This window comes from Galeopterus variegatus, unplaced genomic scaffold (assembly GCF_000696425.1).
Source record: "Galeopterus variegatus unplaced genomic scaffold, G_variegatus-3.0.2 Scaffold6837, whole genome shotgun sequence".
Lineage (NCBI taxonomy): Eukaryota > Metazoa > Chordata > Mammalia > Dermoptera > Cynocephalidae > Galeopterus > Galeopterus variegatus.
The window spans coordinates 79,896-97,306 of NW_007732948.1; the positions used below are offsets into that span (position 1 = coordinate 79,896).

Here is a 17,411-nt window from a genome sequence, read left to right on the forward strand (position 1 = left end):
TCCACGTTCATCCATGTTGCTGATTTTCTTATTTTTGGCAGGATTTTCTTATTTTTTAAGGCTGAATAATATCCCATCACGCGTGCATGCACACACGTGTATATATACACACACACACAACATTTTATTTATTCATTCATCCATCAATAGACATTTAGCTTTTGGCTACTGTGAATAATGATGCAATGAACATGGGAGTGCAGATATCTCTTTGACATCCTGATTCCAGTTTCTTTGGATATAAACCCAGAAGTGGGATGGCTGGATCATACGATAGTTCTATGTTTAATTTTTTGAGTAACCTCCATACTGCTTTCCATAATGGCCATATCAATTTACATTCCTACCAATAGTGTACAAGAGTTACCTTTTCTCCACATCCTTTCCAAGACTTATCTTTTGTCTTTTGATAATAGCCTTTCTAACAGGTGTGAGGTGATAGCTCATTGTGGTTTTGATTTGCATTTCCCTGGAATGTACATTTTAATGTACATGTTGGCCATTTGCATGACTTCTTTGGAAAAATGTTTATTTAGGTTCTTTGCCCTTTTTCTTTTCTTTTTTTTTTTTTGGCACTAGCCAGTATGAGGATCCAAACCCTTGATGTTGGTGTTATAACACTGCACTCTAACCTACTGAGCTAACCAGCCAGTCCCTCTTTACCCATTTTTTAATCTGATTTTTTTTTTTGCTATTGAGTTGTATGAGTTTCTTATACATTATGTATATTAGCCCCTTATCTGATATATGGTTTGCAAATATTTTCTTCCATTCCATAGGTTGGATGAAAACACTTTAATTGTTTCCTTTGCTATGCAGATTTTTAGTTTGATGGACTCTCCCTTGTCTATTTTAGCTTTTGTTGCCTCTGCTTTTGGTATCATATCAAAAAATCATTGCCAAGACCCAGGTCAAGAAGCTTTTCCCCTATGTTTTCACCTAGTAGTTTTATGATTTTAGGTCTTACCTTTAAGTCTTTGTCCATTTTGAGGTGATTTTTGTATATGATGAGATAAGGGTCCAATTTTATTCTTTTGCATGTGGGCATCCAGTTTTCCCAACACCATTTATTAAAGAGACGACCCTTTCCCCTTCTGCATATTCTTGGCACCTTTGTCAAAGACCAGTTGATTTTTTTTTTTTTTTTTTTTTTTTTTTTTTTTTAAAGACAAGTTGATCTTAAATGTGTAGATTTATTTCTGAGCTCTCAGTTCGGTTCCATTGGTCTATGTATCTGTTTTTGTGCCAGTACTATACCGTTTTGATTACTGCAGCTGTGTAATACAGGGAACTTCAAAAGTTCATGGAAAGATAGAATCAGATAATACAAATCTGTATTAGTCAGGGTTCTCCAGAGAGACAGAATCAATAGGATATATTATAATTATAGGAGAGGGATTTATTAGGGGGATTAGCTCACGTGACTATGAAGAAAAGTCCCACAATAGGCCGTCTATAAACTGGATGCTGGTAGCATGGCTCAATCCAAGTCCGAAGGCCTCAAAACCGGGGAAGCTGATGGTGTAAGTTCTGGAAACCAAAAGCTGAAGAGTCTCGAGCTCTGATGTCCACGGACAGGAGAGAAGAGTGTATCTCAGCTCCACAGATGGAGAGAGAGCTTCACCTCTTTCCTCTGTCTTTTGTTCTCTGGGGACCCCCAGTGGATTGGATGGTTCCCACCCACATTGAGGGCAGATCTTTCCCACCCAGTCCAGTCAGACTCTCACACTAATCTCTGCTGGAAACACCCTCACGGACACACCTAAAGAGATAGCTTTCCCAGCTTTCTCAGCATTCCTTCATCTAACCAAGATGACACCTAGAATTAACCTTCACAAAATCTTTCAATGAACTTTTTGAATGAGCTTTCCCAGGTTTCTCAGCAGTCCTCCATCTAACCAAGATGACACCTAGAATTAACCTTCACAAAATCTTTCAATGAACTTTTTGAATCCATACTATCTCCTTAAATCATACTTAATCTTCAAATGGTACAATAACATGATAGTTTCAGGCCCCTCATATATTTTGAAATCAGGAAGTGTGATGCCTCTAGCTTTATTCTTCTTGCTCAAGATTGCTTTGTCTATTCTGAGTTTTTTGCGGTTTCGTACGAATTTCAGGATTGTTTTTTCTATTTCTGCAAAATATATATATATTAGAGATCTTAGAGAAAAAGCTTCCTGTTTCACCCATTAATTATGATGTTAACTGTGGGCTTTTCATACATGATTTTTATTATGTTGAGGTAAATTCCCTTTATACCTATTTTGTTAAGTTTTTTAAAAAATTAAGAATGAATATTGAATTTTGTCAAATGCTTTTTCTGCATCCATTGAGATGATTATGTGGTTTCTATCTTTAGTTCTGTTAATGCAGTGTTTCACATTGATTGATTTGCATATGCTGAACTATCCTTGCATCCCAGGCATAAATACCACTTTGTCATGGTGTATGACCCCTGTAATGTGCTGTTGAATTTGGTTTGCTGGTATTTTATTGAGGATTTTTGCATCTATGTTCATCAGGGATATTGGCCAGTAATTTTTTTTCCTTGTGGTGTCATGGTCTAACTTTAATGAGGTGATGCTGGCCTCATTAAAAGAGTTTGAAAGTGTTCCTTCTTATTCTATTTATTGGAAGAGTTTAAGAAAGATTGGTATTGCTTTTTCTTTTAATATTTAGTAGAATTGATTAGTGAAGCCATCTGGTCCTGAGCTTTTCTTCATTGGGAGGTTTTTAATTATTGATACAAAGTTCTTATTTGTTATTGGCCTATTCAGGTTTCCTATTCCTTCTTGATTCTGTCTTGGTAGATTGTATGTTTCTAGCAATTTATCCAGTTCTTCTAGGTTATCCAATTTGTTGGCATATAATTTTCCATAAGCCCTTTATGATCCTTTTTATTTCTGAGGCATCTATTGTAATGTTTCCTCTTTCATTTCTGCTTTTATTTGTTTGAGTCTTCTCTTCTTTTTCCTTAGTGTAGCTAAAGATTTGTCAATTTTATTTGTCTTTTCAAAAAAAACACAGCTCTTAGTTTTGTTGATTTTTTCCCATTATTTCTGCACTTGTTCCCTTCTTTATCAATATCTTCCAAATCCTCTTCTTCATTGTTATAATCTTCTTCTCCTCCTTTCCTTTATTCATCATCCATATCAGGAACAAAGTATTATTGTAATAGATTTGGCCAAATATCATCTTTGATGACCTCTCCTAACTTGTCTGCACCTGCATCAGAGTAGTCAGTGAACCCAGTAAAGGAGCTCTCTGGTTTCTTACACTGCCTCTTCCTGCTATCTTTACTTTGCCTTTGACTTGAATGTTTTATCAAATCCTTTCCAGATTTCCATTTGATTTCAGTGGCCTCTGAAGACGAATCACAACCTTCATTCAGATGAAATTCTTTGGAAAGAAATTTATTTTTGAAGAAAGGATTTTCATCAAAATGAAAATCTATTCTGTAATCTGATTTAATATCATATAATTCTGTCACTTGACTCCAGTCAAACAATGCAGCGCCTGGTCGTTCTCCTCCTCAAGCTATGCAGACACTTGCAGATGGCTGACAAAAGCTGTTACTCAAAAATTTGGCATTTTGGCAATCCATTCTGACATCTTCTGAAAAAATGGTTGGATTTGTTATATTTCTGTTCTACTTTGAAAAATCTCCTCAGTGCCTTGTTTAAGTCCATTTATTTCACTTGGTATTTCATCAAGATGTTCAGTTGCTTCTTTCTGTTCTTTTTCTGATGACTCATCAGCTCGTTGTGGTGGGAGTTGAGTTCCTTTTTACTGACCTTGGTGTGGCATGTGCTTGGGGATAGGTTGTGGGGAGAAGGAAAGAAGGGAAGGCCAAGGGCATGTGCAGGCAGCTTCCCCTTTGCCACACATGCTCACTGGGTCTGACTGTCTCCTCTGTGCTGTCCTTGCAACCTGACAATTAAGGAGGGGCTGGGACAGAATACTGGGACCCCACCCAGGCTTCTGCTTCTGGAGGGGAGGTGGTGGTGGGCAGCAGTGGCAGGGCTCCCACAGTCATACTCAGTGCTCCAGCTCACTGCTTGCTCTTCCCCTCTTCTTTTTAAATGTAGGTATTTATCACTATAAATGTCCTTCTTTGTATTGCTTTGACTGTACCCCATAAGTGTTGGTATGTTGTGTTTTTGTTTTCATTTGTCCGAAGATATGTGTTTAAATTCAGTTTTGATTTCCTCATTGACCCAATGGTTGTTAAAGAGTGTGTTGTTTAGTTTCCACATATTTGTAAATATTCCCATTTTCTTACCATTACTGATTTCTGGTTTCATTCTGTTTGGGTTGGAAAAGATAATTGGTATAATTTCAATCTTCTTAAATTTTTTAAGACTTGTTTTGTGACCTAACATGTAATCTATCCTAAAGAATGTTCCACGTGTGCTTGAGAAGCATGTTCTTCTGCTGTTGGATGAAAAGTTCTGCATGTGTCTGTTAGGTCCATTTGGTCTATAGTGTTGTTAAAGTCAGCTGTTTTTTCATTGCTATTTCTGTAGGGATGTTCTATCTGTTATTGACAGTGGGGTCTTGAAGTCTACGGCTATCATTGTATTGCTGTCGATTTCTCCTTCAGATCTTTCAATATTTGCTTTATATATTTAGGTGCTCTGATGTTGGATGCATATATGCTTACAATTTATCTTCCTGTTGAATCGACCCTTTTGTCATTATATATAATGATCTTCTTTGTCTCTAATGACAGTGTCTTATTTAAAGTCTATTTTATCTGATACAAGTATTAGCCACCCATTCCATCTTTTGATTACCATTAACATGAAATATCTTTTTCTATCCCTTCACTTTCAGCCTGTGTGTCCTTAAATTTAAAATGAATCTCTTGTAGATAGCTGATCACTCAATTTTTTTTCCTATTCATTCAGTCACTGTATGTTATTTTTTAAATTGGGGAGTTTAACCCATTTACATTTAAAGTAGCTATTGATAGATGAGGACTTACTATTGTCATTTTGTAATTGTTTTTACCTGTTTTGCAGTTGTTTTGTTCCTCTCTTCCTCTATTACTGTCTTCCTTTGTTATTTGATTATTTTTGTAGTGATTTGCTTTTATTCTTTTCCCTTTATCTTTTGTGTATCTATTACAGGTTTTGTCTTTGTGGTTACCATGAGGCTTACATAATGTAGTTACAATCATCTATTTTAAGTCGATAACAACTTAACTTCAATTGCATACAAAAACTCTACAATTTTACTCCTACCTCCACACTTTACATTCTTGAAGTCAGAGTTTACTTCTTTTATATAATGTATCCATTAACAAATTTTTGTGGTTATAGTTATGCTTAATGTTTTTGCCTTTTAACTTTTATATTAGGGTTTTAAGTAATTTGCATACAATCATTACAGCATTACATTCTGTATTTGTTCATATATTTACACTTACTGGTGAGATTTATACTTTCATATGCTTTCATGTTGCTATTAAGCATGTTTTTATTTCAGTTGAAGAATTCCCTTAAACATTTCTTGTAAGGCAGATCTAGTGGGGATGAACTCCTTCAGTTTTTGTTTATCTGGGAAAGATTTTATTTCTCTTTCATTTTTAAAGGAAAGTTTTTCCAGGTATAGTATTCTTGACTGAAAGTTTTGTTTTCAGTCTTTTGAATATATCATCACACTCTCTCACGGTCTGCAAGGTTTCTGCTGAGAAATCTGTTTGATAGTCTTATAGGGGCTCATTCATATGTGATGAGTCATTTTTCTCTTGGTGCTTTCAAAATTCTCTTTGTCTTTGACTTTCACTAATTTAACTATAATGGGTCTCAGGTAAGACCTCTTCATGTTCAACTATTTTGGGTGCTTTGGGCTTCTTGAATCTAGATGCCTATTTCCTTCTCCAGACTTGGAACATTTTCAGTCATTGTTTCTTTAAATTCATTTTCTTCCTCTATCTCTTTCTCTTCTACTTCTAGTACTTTCATAATGTGTGTATTGGTTTGCTTGATGATGTAAATCCCATAGGCTTTCTTCACACTTTTCCATTTTGTTTTTTGTTTTGTTTTGTTTTGTTTTCTCCTCTGACCAGATCATTCAAATAATCTGTCTTCATCTTTGTTGATTCTTCTGCTTGATTGAGTCTGCTGTTGAGGATCTCTATTGAGTTTTTTCATTTCAGTCATTCTATTCTTCAGTTCCAGAATTTGCCTGGTTCTTTTTTATGAGTTCTATTCTTTGTCATACTTCTTGTTTCATTCATGTTGTTTTCCTGATTTCCTTGAGTTTCTATCTGTGTTCTTTTGTAGCTTGCTGAGCTTCTTTTAAAGTAATTATTTATAATTCTTTTTCAGGTAATTCATAGATATCTCTCTCTCTCCTTTTCTCTCTCTCTCTCTCTCTCTCTCTCTCTTCAAGTTCAGTTACTGGAAATTTATTGAGTTCCTTGGTGGTATCATGTTTCCTTGATTTGTTTGTTTGTTTGTTTGTTCCTTATAGCCTTGCATTTGTGTTTGTGCATTTCTAGAATTTATGGACTGGCTTCAGTAGATAAAGACTTTCACCTACAGGTGGGCACAAGGGTGCTGGGTGGGTGGGTGGGGTGGAAGTGGTAGTGCTGGGTTCAAGGGTGTGCAGGGGTGTAGCATGTGGGGGGGCAGCAGCTACAGGTCCAGAGAGGCATAGTGGTGTGAGCTCTGGATGGCTCCATAAATTGGGGTCCATGTCAGTGAAGGCCATGGGGGTCCTTGACAGCAAAGGCTGTGGGGGGGTTATGGTGGTGGCAAGGGCTATGGGGGTCATTGGTGATAAAAAGTTGCTGAGGTCTTCCTGCTTTGTTTTCCTTTGCAAAAGAACTTGAGGCTGAGGGGTTTCTCTCAGCCCTGATCTGTGCCAGCCTGAGGAATGGGGTGACACAGAAAAAAATGAAATGTTCTTCCTATCCTCTTCTATGTAGTTATTCTTGATTTTCATGCCTTACTGGGTGGCTGCACCTTCTTAACTGGACTCTGGCACTCTCCTAGAGATATTTTAGTCTGTGGATAGTTTTTAAATCATTGTTTTTGTGGTGGTACAAAGGCTAGGACCTCCTAATTTACCATCCCAGTCTATCCATTCCCAGATCAGTCTCATAGCCATCCCTTGGATCAAATTTTGGGAAAAAGTGGACAGACCAGTAACTTTTGTCTTCTTTCTCTGGGAAGCTGTCTACCAAAGCATTTTGGATTCAAGTTTATCCCAGCTCTTGCTACAGACAATCTTTTCATCATTATAGGGAAGTGGTCTCCTGTCCCTTTGGCCCAGAATTTTCAGACTCTCCTAGGATACCGAAGTTCAGATATCCCAAGTCTCCCCTGCCCTCTATTCCCTCCAGCCCCAGCCTTCTGAGACCACCATGCTCCTTAGGCACCACAGTAGGGGAGAAGATTACTAATCAGACCCCAGGGCTTTGGATCAAGCCAGACACCTAAGTGGGCTCTGTGAAACCTATTAAGTAACTCTTTTCTTCCTGAGATAAGTATTCTTTTCTTACTAGGAATAGAAGTTGAAATATCAGGGGAGATGAAGGGAAAAGATGTGGTGGAGTCTGTCTGTTCACATTTTCTATAAAATCCTTCTACAATTGACTCTGCTACTTTATTATTTTTGTTCACAGAAGAACTGATGTTTGATTTGGGCCTTGAAGAAAGAGAAAATTTCCAGGTGGGAAAAGCACAGTCTGGTATTGGAGAAGTATGTGTAAGGTCAAGGAGGAATTGTGGCATATTCAAGCTCTTGTGTGGCTTGTGAGTAAAGACTGAGGCAGAAGATGGTGGTGGGTGAGACTAAAAAGCTATGGTGGGTCCACATTGTGATGGCTGGAACTTGAACTTCTTCCAACCAGAATCCAAGTCACCTTCTCCTCAACCTCAACTTGATCTCTCCCTCTGTAAGGAGTCATTGCTAGAACTTGTATTCCCTCCAGGGTAGGAGGGTGGGCAGTGGACCTGGCCAACTGAAGAACTGAGAGTTAAGGCAAAAATTCAGGGTGTGGTGGTCCTGTGTCTGGGTGTCTCCTTTAGATGAATGTTTCATACTCTGGTCTTTTCCTTCCAGGAATGGCACAGAAGAAAGAGGTCATGGAAGATGGCTCCTTGTGGGGTGTGGGTGCTGGGACTGAATTCAAAGCTCCTGCTAGAATTCACCAACTGAAAGCCATGTTCAAAGTAAAGATAAAATCATATAAGGAGGGAGTCTTAGGCCCATGAAGTTGGTGAGATGCAAAAGATTACAAATCTCTCTCTCTCTGTCTCTCTCTCTGTCTCTCTCTCTCTCACACACACACACACACACACACAGAGCCCAGAGCCTTGTGAGTCACTTGAACTGGGGGTGCCTTGCCAAATGGCGCACGTCTTCACTCTTAATTTGTCTGCTGCTCAGCCCTCAGCAGGCACACCTCTACCTCACACACTCCTCTGGGTGAATGCCTCATTCTGGTTCTGTACCTCTTCGTCTCTATGTGTGCCTCTAAGTCTTCTTACTCTTTCTTTCAGTCCCCTTTCATTTCCCCTCATTTGGATGGGGAGATACAGACAGATAGGAGACATACAGAGAAGAGCAGACTCTCCCGATGCAAGAGCACAGACTTTAAAATCAGTCAGAACTGGAGACAAACTCTAGCTCAGGGAGGAGCTAGGCAACCTCTTTAATAAGTCAGTCTCTGTAAGTCTCAGCTTCTTGATCTGTACATTTATAATAATAATGCCTACTACTACACAGTGGTCTTGCAAAGATTAAATAATATTGTGCTTGTGGAGTGCTCAGAACATTACTTGCTCATTGTAAGGGCTCAAAAAGTAGCAGTAATAGTAATAGCCGTAGTAGAAATTAGAAGTCATAGTAATTGTTTTTGTCGTTGTTTACATTCTGTTATCTCACTCCCATCAGTGTTTAGAGGGAATATTGCCTATGAAGGGTACATAGAGGGCAGTGTCAGTGCCTTTGGGCAGTTGTCCAGGAAGTCATGGAGGAAGTGGGGGGGCGGGGAGGAAATGAGGAAGAGAGACAGGGGCTGGAAACTTAAAGGTCTTGCAGTCAGAGAGCTAGTAAAAGCAGTGCCCGTCTACTGCATGTCTCTGCCACCCAGATTCATGTGTCTCCTTCTCCTCTCTTCGACTATTATTTAGTCTCTCCAGGTAAATCTCCCATCTAGAGATTTTCAGCTAGTGTAGAACGTAATGTGTCCATGGTGATCAGGAAGCAAAGTGAAAGAACTAAGCACATCTTGATATTTTGGTATATTTTATTCACTAATACTGCATAAATGCAGAGACCACTGTGCTAGATCCTTTTTGTAAATCATTTAATAATTAAAACAATCCTTTAAGACTGAGGATGTTGCTGATGCTTAAAAAGGTCAAAAATTCTCCCTAAGCTCTCACAGCTGGAAAAGAAAGAGCTGAGATTAAAACCCAGATGTGTGTGAGCCCAAAACTCGTCTTTTTTCCACTCTGACATATTGGCTCCAAGAAAAACAAAAGATAAGCTCCTGCCTTCTGAAAACTGGAAAATTATATCTCTGGGGCACTTTCAGGGGCCACAGAGCTTGAGTCCCTCATCAAGAGAAGTAGATGAGGAATCTGAAACCCAGACAAAAACAATGTGATTTGGACAACATCACATATCATATTGGAGGCCAGACAGAAATGGAAATCAAACCACTTGACTCCAGTACCCAGACTTCCCTATTACCTGAGGTCGCCCCAGAGTTCAGTGATGAAGCAGACCATGTTCCAGAATACACTGTGCTCTGGCACACATGTGTGCAACTGGACACTTACACAAACCCACTGGTATAGCTAGAAAGCCTTTTTTTATCTGTATATTGGCCTAAGACCCTTCTAAGATATGTAAATTGACATCCACCATGTTATGTCTAATCTAATACTTCCCTTACTGATTTATTATTACAAATTAAACCAATGTCTTCAAACTTCTTTATGGGTTCTTGCAATATCAAAAAAAAAATTTAAATAACGGTTTACCTTGGTAATGAAAACATAATCACAAACACCACTCTCAATGAAACCATAAAATGTCAGAACTGGAAGAAACCTAAAGATTATTTTGTCCAACTCTCTCATTTTACAGGTGAGGAAACAGGCTCTGATACATCATGACCAGCTCACCCTGGCACAGTAGATGCTCAAGGATGGATTTTGTGGTTCTCAAAACAGTGGCTGTTGGTCTAAGCTCTACAGTAATGACATCGGTACATTACCAGCCCCCTGTGAGGAGAGGAACCATTGGTTAAATTTCAAGGAATGGCTCTGGTGATGATGGGATGTCAATATCAGCCTGATCTGGTAGTCTGATGGGCATTGATGGACGTCTGTCACGGTAGGTATGTGAGTGCCTTGAAGCAGTGATTCGACCTAGCCAGGTAAGGATTCTCAGGGAAGGTGATCTTGAGCTAGTGTTGCTTATAACAATACTCAGAACTGGGTGACTTATACGAAAACAAAACTTATTGCTTAGTTTTGGATACTGGGAAGTCCAAAGTCCAGGGAACACTTATGGTGAGGGGCTTCTTTGGTGTTGGCTTTATAGCAATGCAGGGGTCTAATGTGGCAGAAAATGATGGAGCAGGAAGAGAGAGACTCTTCATGTGCTTTTTAAGGCCCTCAGAACCACACCCTGACCACCATTTTTAATCCATTCACTGTGGCATGGTCCTGCAATCCAATCACCTCTTCAAGGTCCCACCTTTCAATTACCATAATAGGATTTCCCACTCTTAGCAGTTACAGTGGGCATTAAATTTGGGGGGGACATTCAACCTAAGGCAGTTAGGTTTCAAAGGAGTAAAGTTTTAGGGTTGGGGTATATAAAGAGAAAGAAGAGAAAAAGAATGTGTCTTTTGGTTGAGTGAGTCAAGGGGAAGGCAAGACAACTGACTCCAGACAGCTGGGTCGGGAGATGGACGTGATTCTAGCGGTTTGGGAGGTACTGACCGTGAAGATGATTGATTGCACGTGCCCTGTCTGAGACTGAAGGTGACACTGATGATAAACACCAAGGGGTGTTTTAGGGGACAATCCAATAGAATTTGGAGCAACTGGCTGTGGTGGATGGGTGAGGCCTCTGGCTCTCTGAAGTTCCAGGGCCAGAAACCAGGGTCAGGGACAGTAATAGTGTTTTAGGGGACAATCCAATAGAATTTGGAGCAACTGGCTGTGGTGGAGGGGTGAGGCCTCTGGCTCTCTGAAGTTCCAGGGCCAGAAACCAGGGTCAGGGACAGTAATAGGGACATCGAGAGGAGGGACAAATTTGAGAGAAATGAGAATTGGGTGACTAATTCCTTCACTTAGGATAATTCAGCAAATGACACAAATACAACTCAAATCTTTGATGCCAGGAAAGTGAAATTAGTGAAGCTGCCATAACAACTGTGGAATTACAGGATGACGCCAAGCCTGCCTGGGGAACAAGAGTCTTCCCCCGGGACATGGCAGACGAGTGCAGCCTCAGAGGACGAATAGAACTTTCCCAGGTGGGTAATGGGGGGACTCCAGGGAACTCCAGGAAACGAGAAGAGCATGTGCAAAGACTTGGTGCATTCAGGAAGTGAGTCCCTAACTCCAACTGGAGTTTGGGGTGCACAAAGGAGAATAGCATGAGACGAGACAGGAAGCGACATTGTGAGGGACCTTGAATGTGGTCCTGAGTGTGGATAAAGAAGGGACAGTTAAGGAAAGAATTGATATCTGTAGTTTAGCAAAGGTCATTCTAGTCGGTGGTATGAAAAGTGATTAGAAGGAAGCAGACTGGAGGCAGTAGGACCAGCTGGGATCCTTCGTGATCATGCAGGAAAGAGAAAACGAGAGTACGAGAGGGAAGAGAACTTCTGCAGGGATGAGGCCACTGGGCGGGATGTGGTGCGCGGTTGTACTTGATGATGCAGGAGAGAGGGCTGGTCTAGAATGATGTCCTGACTTTTTGGTACTGGGCCAGCTCCATTCCCAGAGGAGGGGGGAGGCTTGGGTTAGAAATAATGAATTGAGTTTGGGACAGGATGAGCTGGACATGTTAGTAGGACGTGCTGGTGGACAAGCTCAGGAGGCAGGTGAATATACTTGTATGGGTCTGCAGCCAAGAGAAGGGATTGGTTCTTAAGACAGATCAAGGAATCGTCATCATAGCTCAAGCCATGGGAGGAGGTGCTATTACTATTGAAGGCAACTCTTCATCGTAAGGAGGCCATTCCCCCGAGGAGGGGTTGCACAACCCTCCCTTGCAGTTCTTCCCATATAACTGAGTCAGAGAGAAATCATGGGCCCAGGATGACCATGGGCTAGTCTTTTCCAGCTAAGGAAAAGAAATGGAAAATATAAAGAAACCAACCCAACCTAGTGCAGGTGAGAAGAGGGATGCACATGGTCTGTCAGCATAGAATTGGAGGTGTCATCTCCCCAGCAGTGACAGGTGAACAGAAGGTTCTAACGCTGCACAATCCCCTTCATCATTGTGGCTTTGTCTGCAGGACTGACCCTCTCTATCACTCAGAAGCAGCCCACTCAATGCAGAGGTCGTCCGGGAGAAACCTGAATCCCTGCGGTCGTTCTTCCACGCTAGGTGCTCAGCTCCTCGTCCTCATCGCTGGAGGCTGGGAAACAGGATGCCTGGCTCCTCAGGTATGGTCAAGGCAGGATTTAGAAGGCTGGCTATTACTGGGAGGGTGGGTGGACAGGGCTCAAGAGGACCCCTGGGTGCCTGGAAGCACACAGGACAGGAGGGTGGCTCTGGACATCTGAATTTCTGAGGCACATGAGCCTGCAAGAAATGAGGGGTGGACAGTACTGGACTGGGGAGAGGACTCTGCGTCCCTGGGGGTGTGTACCCAGGGTGAGGGTAGCAAGGGATGGGCCACAGAAGGCTGGGTGTAGCGTTCTTAGCTGGGAGAGGCCAAAGACACATGTTCTGGGAGGGAAGTGTCACCCTGACTCTCCTCTCGGCCTGCTCTCCTGTCCTCCCCTGACCCAGACCCTGACATGAGCCACTGGCCTGGGTCCAACTGGACCAGCCCAGGGGAATTTGTGATCCTGGGCTTCTCTGGGTGGCCCCAGGGGCTCCGAGTGCTGCTCTTCACCCTCCTCCTGCCGCTCTATCTGGCCACACTGGCGGGCAACCTGCTCATCCTCGGCCTGGCCCTGGCCGACCCCGCCCTGCACACCCCTATGTACTTCTTTCTGGGGGCGCTGTCTGCTGTCGAGGCGGCCTACACGCTGGTGCTGACGCCGCGCATGCTCACCGGCTTCCTCCTGCCTCCCGGTGGCCAGGCTGTGGCCACCTCCACCTGCGCTGCCCAGATGGGCCTCTTTGTGGCCCTGGGAGGCTCCGAGTGCCTGTTGCTGGCCACCATGGCCCTGGACCGCTACCTGGCCATCTGCTACCCGCTCTACTACCCTCAGCTTATGACCACAGGACTGTGCTGGGGCCTTCTGGCCTCCTGCTGTGTTGGTGGCTCTGTCCTAGCCTTAAGCCTCACCACTGCCATATTCCAGCTGCCCTTCTGCCACGGCGGCCTAGTCAACCATGTCTTCTGTGACCTCCCAGCCGTCTTGGTGTTGGCCTGCGGGAACCGTGCCCTGCAGGAGCACGTCCTCCTGGCAGCCTGCCTGCTGTTGCTGGTGCTGCCTCTGGTCCTGATCCTGCTCTCCTACAGCAGGGTGCTGGTGGTCATCCTGGGAATCGGTGGGGCTGCAGGCCGCCACAAGGCCTTCAACACAGTGGCGTCCCATCTCACTGTGGCTGTGCTCCACTATGGCTGTGCCACGGCCATGTATGCCAGACCCTTGAGCAGCCGCTCCCTGGAGGAGGACAAGCTGGTCTCACTAATCTACATCAATCTTACACCGCTGCTGTACCCGGCCATCTACACACTGCGGAACCGGGACATGCAGGGGGCCCTGCTACGGGTGGTCAGCCACAGGACACCAGGGATGGTCCACCAAGCTGAGCTCACCTAATGCTGGATGGCTGATGGGTCCTGAAACTTCCCCCACTGAGGGAAATCTCACTGCTCCAGAGTCATCTATGGCTCCCCAATGCCTCCTGAACATAAACCTGAGTATGACATACAAGGACCTCCAAAATCTGACTCCAACCCAGTTCTGCTTCTACTGACACTTTGAGCTAAAGAGTTCTTTGTTGTGGGGGGATATCTTGTACACTGAAAGACATTTAGCAGCATCCCAGGTCTCTACACACGAGCTGCCACTAGCATCCTCCACCTGCCACCCCAGAAGTGATGATCAAAAATGTCACTGGACGTTGCCAGAGGTCCCCTGATGAGCAAAATCACCCCTGGTTGAGAAATGCTGCTCTAAACTCTAACCACACAGAATCTATTGAACAGAAATGAGATTCATGTACAAGAAGTTTATCGCAGCATTATTTATAAGACAAAAATTATGAAAACAAATGTCCATGAATGTACACTAAACAACCGGTGGCATCTTCATGCAATGGAGCACTACACAGCAATGAAAAAGAATGAACTACTGCTGCCAGCAAAAAATAAAAGCTTCACAGATGTACTAAGGAGTCTAAGAAGCAAGACACAGAGAATACATACCATATGGTTCCATCTAAACAAAGGCTGATGACAGACTAATCGATGGTGACTGATGGTTGATGTCATAATAGAGGTTACCTCGGGTAACGATGTGGGTTGGCAGAGGACACAGGGGAGACTGCCTGGGCACTAGAAATGTTTAATATCTTGATTTGGATGGTAATATGCAAGCATGTGCACATGGAAAACTTCATCAAGATGCCACTTAAGATTTGTGACTCTACTGTATGTAAAATAAACTACTGCTGATTCAAGCTAGTCACAACATAAGGCAAGACTTCACACACTTTTATGCCTTTGCTCACGCAGCTTCCCGTCCCCAGTATATTCTTTCTCCCTTTCCTCCTACAAAAATCCCTTGTATTAGTCAGGGATCCACTCAGATACCATTTTCCCTGTGAAGCTGTCCTTGGTACCTTTCCCTTCTGCATCCCCAGTATATTCTTTCTCCCTTTCCTCCTACAAAAATCCCTTGTATTATTCAGGGATCCACTCAGATACCATTTTCCCTGTGAAGCTGTCCTTGGTACCTTTCCCTTCTGCCTCTCAGTTTTAACTATTGTTAAAATATTTTAGCCATCTGTCTTATTTCCCACCCTACCACCCACAGACTGTGAGATCTTTAAAGTCAGATCTCAGACACTATTCTTATATTGCAAGACCCATGAACTTAGGAGTTCTTAATAAATATTTGACAAAGGAATAAACCGTAGAAAGCTCTGGGTTGTTCGGGGATTTCTCACACATTGACTACCGGGCTAGGGACACAGCTCTTGAATCCTACCAAGAGTAAGAATCTACTAGATTGAATCATCCTCTGGTGTCTTTTTTCTAAGAGCATCAGAGTTGGCTGTGAGGAAACCAGTTGGCAATTCTTGGGCCAACTTACCAATGCCAAGGGGCCTTGAAAGTTAACAGGCTCCTAACTTGCTATAAATAACTGCATTCAGAAAACCCGATACCCCAATTGCATCCCCAAGGCCCGTGTCCTAGATTCCATTGGAGGAACTTTTCCCTAAGATATGACTAAGGACTATCCTCAGCCTAAAAATATCTCCTACAGGGCTCTTCAGGAACCAGAAGTCCTACAGGCAGACTGTGCAGATAAATTCTGCCTACCTAACCTCCTGGCTGGAAAAAGTGTACATCTATGAAGGCTGATTTGGAGCCTGAGAAGAATTATATCTGGGCAGGCAAGATGGAAGACCACGAATGAACCTATTGGCCACCTCAAAAGTCCTGGGAAAGAGTCTCTTTCCCAGTATGCATCTCCATCCTCGCCTTCTGCTTCTCCTTGAGGCTGGCGTTCAGGAACCTGATATTCACAGAAGCCCTAACCATGGAGCCTGAGAGTCTCCCAACCTCCTCCCCAAATCCTACAAGTATGATGAAAGTGATCCCCCCCCACCCCATCCCCAAAAGAGATTTAGGACAACTATTCATTTAAAAAAAAAAAAAAAGACTTTATGTTTTAGAGCAATTTTAGGTTCACAGCACAACAGAGAAGAAGGTACAGAAATTCCCAAATGGTCCCTGCCCACACATGAAATGAACTCAGCTGGAGTTTGTGTGTCAGAATCCCGAGAAGCATGAGTTGAGGATGTCCTCCTCCAAAAACATTTTGTGTTTGCTTCGGCAAGTTGTTTCAAAGACCACGACACATTTGTTAATTGTACAATTTCTCGGGACATGAATACAGCAAATTCAAAATCCTAACTTATATGAGATGCAAGTCAATGCTTCTGATTCATTAAGGTAAACTCTTACCCTACCCAGAGCCCAAAGAGAGACAGATAAGCTTTCTGTCTCTGGTCTACCCTTTCCCTGTATGTACAGACTTTGAAAAGTTCTGAATTGATAAGCTACTTCAGTGCCAACTCCCTGCCTTGTGAGGCCCCAGGGCCTGGTTTCTTGTGTTCCTGTCATCTCTAACACTCAAGCTTCTGGGTAAACAAAATTAAACCCACAGTGCAATTATGGCATCACCTCACAAACTTTATTCCTGGTTTTCAGTTCCCCGTACATAGCTGGCAACTGGAAAATTCTTATTTTCTTTTTTTTTTTTAAGCACTAAAGCAATGTTTTAATAACCATTACATTGTAAGAAAGGTTTTTGCAAAAATAATAACAATAGTAATAATTAACATATAGCTTATTAAGGAAGTAAACTTTGCATATAATTAGTTAAAGCCCAGAAAATAGAGGACAGTAATAATAGCCACCATTTATCAAGTGCTGTGTGGAAACTTATTTTCTTGCAAGCTGAATTATGCATTAAAAGAATGTTAGCCTTTTATTTTCCTACTTTTTTTTTTTTTTTACAACAGAAGGGTTCACTTAAGACAGTTTACCATATTGCCAGAAAAGGGAGTCTTAACCTTATACATTTAATATATAACTTAAAACTAGTTGACTGAGAGATATCAGAAGATGTCACGAAATGGTTGGTTTCCAGATTCAGGGGCTCTTTAATACCTGCCAGGAATCAACAGCAGAAATAGTATGTGGCACTGTATGTGGACTTCTGGTTTAATCATTAATTCACATCACTCCAGTTATAATATATATTACAAAGACAGGATGGTATAATTTAGTGTAGAACGTCTTGATAGATATTATTCTATATAACACGGTATACACATATACAAAATTCACAATTATGTTCAGTTCACCAATGAAACACAAAAATAAATAATTTTTATGTAGCATACACAGGAACATAACCCCTATATACATCTGGGATTGTTCTGATGCTTATTACATCTTAATGATACAATTTATTCCTATATTTAGAAGCTCAATATCC

General features: G+C 42.0%; 1 protein-coding gene and 1 pseudogene across 1 annotated transcript; one reads left to right on the forward strand and one right to left on the reverse strand.

Annotated features, from left to right (window-relative positions):
- Nucleotides 1-3,052: 3,052 nt before the first annotated feature.
- Nucleotides 3,053-9,758, reverse strand: LOC103606786 (annotated as a pseudogene).
- Nucleotides 9,759-13,019: 3,261 nt separating this feature from the next.
- On the forward strand, nt 13,020-13,997 carry LOC103606787 (putative olfactory receptor 10AC1). Its single transcript, XM_008591332.1, has one exon. It carries the CDS (start codon nt 13,020-13,022, stop codon nt 13,995-13,997), a length of 978 nt encoding a protein of 325 aa, XP_008589554.1.
- Nucleotides 13,998-17,411: the final 3,414 nt, after the last annotated feature.

Excerpts from the sequence above, each read along its gene's own strand:
- LOC103606787 (XM_008591332.1), top strand. The coding sequence starts at position 13,020 with ATGAGCCACTGGCCTGGGTCCAACTGGACCAGCCCAGGGGAATTTGTG.